At 41.6% G+C, this 7,500-nt stretch overlaps 1 protein-coding gene across 6 annotated transcripts in view; it reads right to left on the bottom strand.

Annotated features, from left to right (window-relative positions):
• The window catches only part of tle2a (TLE family member 2, transcriptional corepressor a), a 30,024-nt gene that overhangs the window by 20,752 nt on the left and 1,772 nt on the right, over positions 1 to 7,500 (bottom strand). For 5 of the 6 annotated variants that reach the window (XM_072438104.1, XM_072438103.1, XM_072438102.1 and 2 more), the window contains exon 2: positions 1,441 to 1,601. In XM_072438104.1, the coding sequence (XP_072294205.1) occupies positions 1,441 to 1,601 (161 nt within the window). Of the gene's footprint in view, positions 1 to 1,440; positions 1,602 to 7,500 lie in introns of those variants that run through there. The other variant, XM_072438105.1, reaches the window with a different exon arrangement.

The following is a 7,500-nucleotide window of genomic DNA, read 5'->3' on the forward strand; positions in this document are numbered from 1 at the left end:
ACGATTCTCTATAAAACTAACGATAAATCCAAATGAATCATACGGCATTACATTTAATAATCAACTAAAATATTTATCGTGGTGATACAGACTGATACTATCAATGCAATGACTATGAAAGGTTCTATAACATGTCTTGTCATCATCAACTAAACAAAAAGGAACGGTTTGTCAATGCTTATGTTGTACTGTAACAAAGGCTCTCTCTTTTTGCACTGTATGACGTCATAAATGTGGTGTAATTATTCAAATGTCTGATTATATTTGTATGGACCCATGAAGAATAGCAACAGCTTTGGTTTAATGGTTTCATCTTAAATCAGAAATGTGTCGCTAATGGCGATCAAAGAGCCAAAATAACAAAACCAAAATGTTCTTCAGGCAATTAATCAATATTGAATCAAGATTGTTATTTCTAATAGTCAAAGATATACTTTTTAAACAAGAGTCAACAGCGAATCCCTGTCAGTCAAAGGCTTGTGGAGCAGAGTTCAGACTTTGGAGGAATAGTATTTGACTATTTGTGCAGGCAAATGTGTACCAAACCTGAAGAGCCATAGTTACCGGGACACACAGAGACACAGAGACACAAAGACACAGAGACACAGAGACAGCTCATGACTCCATCTTGACCACCACATAATGCCTTCATCACAAATGTACATGTATATAGTATTTGTACATTTGCATATTGCATGTGAGCAACATGCAAATGCAATCATCCTACTGTTTGTATGCGTTTACAAAGCAAACAAACTGCATTAGATAAAAGGTGGTGATAAAAGTCTAATGCATGGGATTATTCTGCAGTGTTTGTTCAATGCTTGGCCAAACAGAATAAAAGAGGACACACACAGTAGCCCAGAGGTTTGAGGGGATGTGGACTGAGAGGCCTTACAAAAGAAGTTTGAAGTTGGATCGCAGCGAGGGAGGGGACACTGCAGCCAGCTAAATCAAAGCCGAATGAGAGCAGAGCATCCACGGGAGGGGGCAGAGGGCCCTGTGAAGGTGTGCCAAGAGATGAAGAGGGGAGTGGAGAGTGGGAAAGGCTGGGACTCCAGATCCAACACAAATCCCACATTCAAAGACTTTGAGGCCACTCATTCCTGCACATGAGGAATGCAGGAGGAGCCTGCATACGCACTACGCACTCATTTGTGGAGGCTGCTGGCCAAAGACAACATTTCCAGAGTACCTGCTGGAAGTGGGCCAAGAGAGTTAGTCAAAACATTGCATATGTTTGCCTCACATCATCACAAGGAGAAATTTGGAAGCTGTGTGAACAAGTGGACATCAGCACAAAGGAAAACCAGGAGCGTATGTAAAGAACGGATGGAAATATACACAACGTCCTTCTGCACAAGCACCGAGCCAAACAACAGCCTGACTACACATATGGCCTCATACATTATAATATGAACATCAATTACAGTCTCCCACCTGTGGTACTGGGTCTGAAGGAACTGGAACTCCTCCTTGATGCGGTCTAGTGTTTCTGGGTAGGTTAGTTTCAGGGACTGAGGTGCACCTGATGCTGCAGCAGCTGCAGCAGCGGCTGCCACCACTGAAGCAGAGGACCCCGGGGGTGGCTGTAGAGGTGCCTGAGGAGACAGGGAAGCAAAGATAGGTCAAACATGTTATACGAGCTGGTAAAGTAGTTGCAGTGTAAACTTCTGGCACAATTGATAATAATGATAATAATACCGATGATAATAATAGTAATGTGCTTTACAGTCTGTGCCATCGGTCCCTCTAAGCACCCCAATCATTCACACACATCACGCCCCGGAGGAAACCCACCCAGACACAGGAGAAACATGCAAACTCCATACAGAAAGCCCGGTCTGGCCCGGGACACAAACCTGCCACCTTCTTGCTGTGAGGTGAGTGCCTCCATGCTTGGTGAACGAGTGCTGTGATCGCACTCCCATAAATGCAAGTAGGACAATATTTTTATAACTCCAACACTTGCAATAGTTTACAAACATTGAAAAAAAAAAAAGTGAAAGCTGTCGTACTGTCTTAATTAAACAAAGCAGTAGCAGGTATTCAAAAAATGTGTGGCCCGGACGGCTGTGGACCCCTCCCACAACCTGTGCTTAGTCGCCCCTCTCTGCAGGCTCCAGAGCAATTAGGAGACAACAGCCATAGGGGTAATGCTGCAGGACAGGCGCACAAAAGGGGCTGAGAGCAGGACTGGTGGGGCAGTCAGGGGCTGTACGTCTCTCTGCATTTGGCTCTGTGGCAAAATAAGAGACAGGGCCTGGGAGCTGCTCAAGGGCCAGCAGTCTGTGGTCAAGAGACACTGAAGTTCAGTGACAGGCATTAATGAGCAGCTCTCCAGAGACCGCTCCGTTAGCAGGTTAATCTGACACAAATATCCAACCTGTGAGTCTTGCCCACTGCTATAAACTGTCTCACCGATGTCAGTTAGGTGCCGTTTTTCCTCCCCACAGACAGTAATGGAAAATGAAAGCGGCATTTGTTTTTTGTTGTTGTGTGCATTCTTTACCTGTTGTCTCGGAGCAGTGTCTGGCTCCCTGGTGATTGATAATAATGTAGCCTGCTTCCTTGGGCAATTTGCAGGCATTTGCATTGAAAGAAAAAGAAAAAGGTGTTGTTTTTGTATTCTGGTGTGCAGCCTCAATCATTCAATGAAGGCTTGAACCAGACTGAAAGGAAAACGCATTCTACCCTGGTGTGCACTGTAGCTGCAATTTTCATACAAGAAATATTACAACTAATAATTACACTAGTTTCATTTCATAGCCACACAGTAAAAGTTTTTTTTACAAAAGTTGAATTTAATTCAACTAATATCAATGGAACTAAATAATGTTTGTGTTACAAAAACTATATTTGTAAAGCTGGCATTGTGAAATGTATTAATCACTATTAATTACAAATTTATCAAACAGGTGAGTGTAAAAAAAATATGGTACTTTATAAAAGGAAAAGCCCTAATAGAAACATGCACTATAGTGTAACAACTAGAGGTGTAAGGACTAAATTAATACAGCTGTTGTTTTGGAGAATACTAGTTGACCACAACAAAAGTATTTAAAAAGGGTGCAAAACCAACATTGAAATTTGCACTTCCAAAAATGTGCATTTTTGTGGTTCATTTTACAGTCTATTCACTAATTGTGTGGCATATTTCTGATAAATTGCCATTGCGTCTAAATATTGTTATCAGTTTAATAACTGCCGCCCACTAAATACTAGACAGACACTGTTAAAACTCTTCACTTTCTTTTTTGCAAAAATGCAATCAAAGCATGCATTTTGACAGTATACTTACTTTATTTAAGGCAATAAGTGCATTTAATTGTGACCATTCACAAGAATACAAGCACAAAGCTGGCGCTATAATCCATACAATTGTAATGTATTGAAATTGTTTGCATAGTTTGTTGTCTTGTTATTATGTCGATGCATCTTCCATAAAGAGCCATCTTAAACCCATTCACCACAACTGTAATTATTAATTTGGTTTAAAAAAAAAAGAAATTAAAAAAAAGTGCACTTCTCCGTGTTCTACACTGACGTCTGTCACACACCAATGACCCTTAATTAGGCACTTATAATCACAACAACTCGAGCTCAGAGAACGGCAGCTCTACTGTTCAGCTGAGGGATAGAGACGATGCAATGAGACGGGAAAATAAGGACTAAAAAGGCAAAAGACCATAGGAGCGTGCTGTGGCCTCATTGTTCCTCTTTCTAACAAGCTGCTCTCAATCTGTCGGCTCTATCCCCCTCCTGGAGCACACACCAACATTACACACACACACACACACACACACACACAATGCTCCCACAAACCTGTGATGAAACACACAGCCCCTCTCCTCACACACCAATTACTCTTCACAGCAGAGGAAAAAGAGGACCAAGGCCATTTTAGAGAAGCTAGAACATGGAGGAAAGGGAAGATTCTCAATCACTTCACTTTTTTCTAAATTACATCCTTCCTTCTTAAACCAGTGTTAGAATCTATTGTCTCAGGTGAGAGGAGAGGTAGTGCCCAGAGCCCAGCTTACAAGATGAGAATACAAAGAAGTTAGAACATCCTGAAGAGGCACTCGTCAAATGAAAAGGGAAATCGACGTTTTGTGGTCCAGAAGGTTAATGATTATGGGAAAGATGAGAAATATGTCTGACATTTATAGTTTGGATATAAAAGAGTATGGTAGTCATCCAGACAAGACGACATCACCATTTAGTTTTGCTGGAGCTTTTATGTTTTGGAAATGGTTGCGTTTTAGACAAAAGCTGTCATGTGAACAGTTGCTTGCCACTTTCTGACCCCTGCAACAAACCCACACCGCTCATGTCCCACTGCAAGCCAAGCTGCTCAGTGACCAAACAGCTGATCAGGCTTTAATGTCAAAGGCCGTGACCCCATGACCCACAGCGATGGATCCAGTTCCACTGAATCACCTGATAATCCCAATCATGTCTTTGCTCCGAATAGGAGACGTGGCATCTGCCCTTGAACAAAGCTTACATAGACAGATCTCTGTTACACAATAACACACTCGATCGTTTTGAAGACGAGCAGTCCTGTGAGTGGTAATACGAAGAAAAGATTGCCTGAGATGTGCCCATGTGGACAGGACAAGCTTAACCCAGATATTATTAGAGATCATTTGATTACTCAACTGTTTAGACAAACCAGAGAGGAGGTGTTGGGATGATTTCCATTGCACAATGCCAGCGAGGAAAGCCTAAGCTAAAGTTAGTAAAGATACCAAGAGTCCCAGTATAAAGAGAGAAGCCCGTCACGCGCGCACACTAATCTGCTTTAACCCACAAAAGCCTAAGTCAATTGCAATGATTAAATGAGGACCTGATGAAGGGATGAGAGTGGAAACACCATGACTCACCTATGGGGATTTTGAGGACATCCCTTCAGTGAGATAGAGGGACAACAATCCAGTCAGGAACTTTACACATACAAGTGATTACAAAAGCCTCATCAACCCACACAGGCATCACGTTATACATTATACATTTACTACTACCAGGAATACATAATACACATCGCGTTTGGTGGGAACACTTGATTGATCAAAACAGTTCAATCACTTAAAACCTTGCAGTTCTCAAATGGAGCACCACTAATTATCCCACAGAAACACTCCCATGACCTCACATCCCCTCTCTCGCCTGTTGCCTCAGCCTCACACACGCTCAGGAACATACTTGCCCCCACATGTCAGCTCCAGTCCCACAAGGATGTGTGCACTCCAGATTTCCTCAAGTATTTATAATGCACTTTATTCTGTTTGTGAGAGGAACAGCAATATCAATGAGAAACCACAGGATGTTGCTGCCCACACTGATGGATAATTTGCTAATGGTGAAGCTGTGGGGCTGTAGCTGTTTAATGTGGCTCTACAAAATCCCTTCATCAAGTGGCTGCTTTCCATGTGAGAAATATTGTTTTTGACTATCACAGTGACACTGTTAAATTCCCTTTTAGGAAGGTCCAATGACAGTGGTTAGCAGCACCCCTGTCTTTCACGCAATGATGTAACACAAGTTAAACTGCTGATTGACTGAATGAATCCAGTGTTTCAGTGTGAATGGTTCTGTGCAGCATCAGTCTTCAAGGATAGAATATGGTTCAGTTTTAAATTAAACAGACACAAAAGAAGTCTAACTGGGGCCGTCTCAAAGAGTAAACTTCTAAATTAGAAGATACAGTTGATTGTGTGCTTCAAGTCAAAAATATGGTTAACATTATTGAATGTTTGCACAAATGCAAAGTAGAATATGTAATTTAGTGTGCTGTTTACAACCAGAGGACCCCCCACCGTTTACAGAGCTGTACGTTACCACTGTTGTTTCCAGCTTTAAATTTGTACGTTCTTCAGAAGGGAAGATGCCATCTTTGCTGCCCGTGCGATGTAGCATTGCCCATTAGACTGGCCACTAATTACACCGTTTACCCAGAGCCTTACATCCCAGTAAACACCCACCCAGCAATGTCTCTTTAAATCTCCTCAGTACCACCGAGAAGGCACAGCACCAAATAACCAGTTTCTTTTTTTAACAATGCCTCGGCTGGAGTGTCCGTGACATTATGGGAAATTAATTTATATACATAGAACAATGTTAAGCTCTGATAACCTTATAAAGAATACAAAAACAAAGCATTTTGTAGGTGTTGGCAACACCATTACGACACATTTCAAAATATTATAGTGCTACATTTTCCCCCTGACGCTTAATGGTCATCTTGTAACTATTTTCTCCTTATATTAAACTTTCAACTTGAATTATCCAGAATTAGAAGTGGGTTTCTGATGTGGCATGGTGATTCGCATTGTTCCAGAGGCATGCGGTGAGGAATAATGACACAGCTCTGTCGCCCCTGCTGCTAATCTCCCAGTGATTCCTGCACTTAGAGGGGAGGGGTCTGCCAGGCACCTGTTTTCATTAGCATCCACACTTACCGGCTCTTCCCTCTCTCACCCCTCTTCTAACTCGTTATTCAAATTTCCCCGCTGTCACCCCACATTAGCAACGTGCCACAGTTTGCCTGTCAGCTGGCGGAATTGCTAGAGGTGCTTTCCTTTTATTAGGTAAATCCCCCACACACAGACGCACAGAGAGACACACACACACCACTGTTTGCTTATTCTCTCCATCACCATGCACCTCCGCTAAACCAGAATTTCCTCCAGTCCATGGGTCAACATCATTCTCAGACCAATGAACAGTCGGGATAAGGCACGTTTTATGAGTTCATAGTTACAAATGGAAACAAAAGTAGTTGTGAGCTTCATAAAGGGGCTTTTCACTACAGGATTGAACACTGGAGTACATATGCTGTGCAGCTGTGCAGTGGGTTTCTGAAACAAAAACTACTTTCAAGTAGAGCTTTTTCAACGATCCCGATTATGATGGTTTGACAATATTGTGTAACGCCAACAGAAATGTGTTAAACGCGTCATTAAACTTATTTGTTGGAGTTTAATTATCATACAAATGTGAAACATCTACCGGTAATGACAAAAGTGCAGAAATATCTTATAACAGGGATTTTCAAATTAGGGTCCAAGGAACAAATGCGGCCGTTAGACCCATTTTTTGTTGGTTCACAGGTTTCGTGCTTAAATGGCCCAGATGACAAAAAGTATTCCATTTTACTGTACGTTTGAAAATTCTCTACCAATAATACTTTAGTAGACAAATAGACTTGAAATAAAGGTTCAAAACAGAATAAAATGTGGTGGTTCATTCCAACCTCCATTATTGTTGTTTTTTCTGGTTCTTAAAACAGTAAAAAAAAAACAAGACAAAGAGGGAACATACAAGTTACACTCCACATCCACTGGTCGTCCTATAAAAAAAGTGTCATATTTGTCATAATTACCCAGACAAACACTCAAATTTGTCCATTTTGAAATAGAGTCCGAATGTGATTTTTCCCATTTTGTGAAAGTCTATAATCATTTCGGTCGAGCCTTTACTCATCGTGTGCCATTC

Source organism: Eucyclogobius newberryi, unplaced genomic scaffold (assembly GCF_026437365.1).
Source record: "Eucyclogobius newberryi isolate DKJ021-1_F unplaced genomic scaffold, fEucNew1.0.hap1 SCAF_9, whole genome shotgun sequence".
Lineage (NCBI taxonomy): Eukaryota > Metazoa > Chordata > Actinopteri > Gobiiformes > Gobiidae > Eucyclogobius > Eucyclogobius newberryi.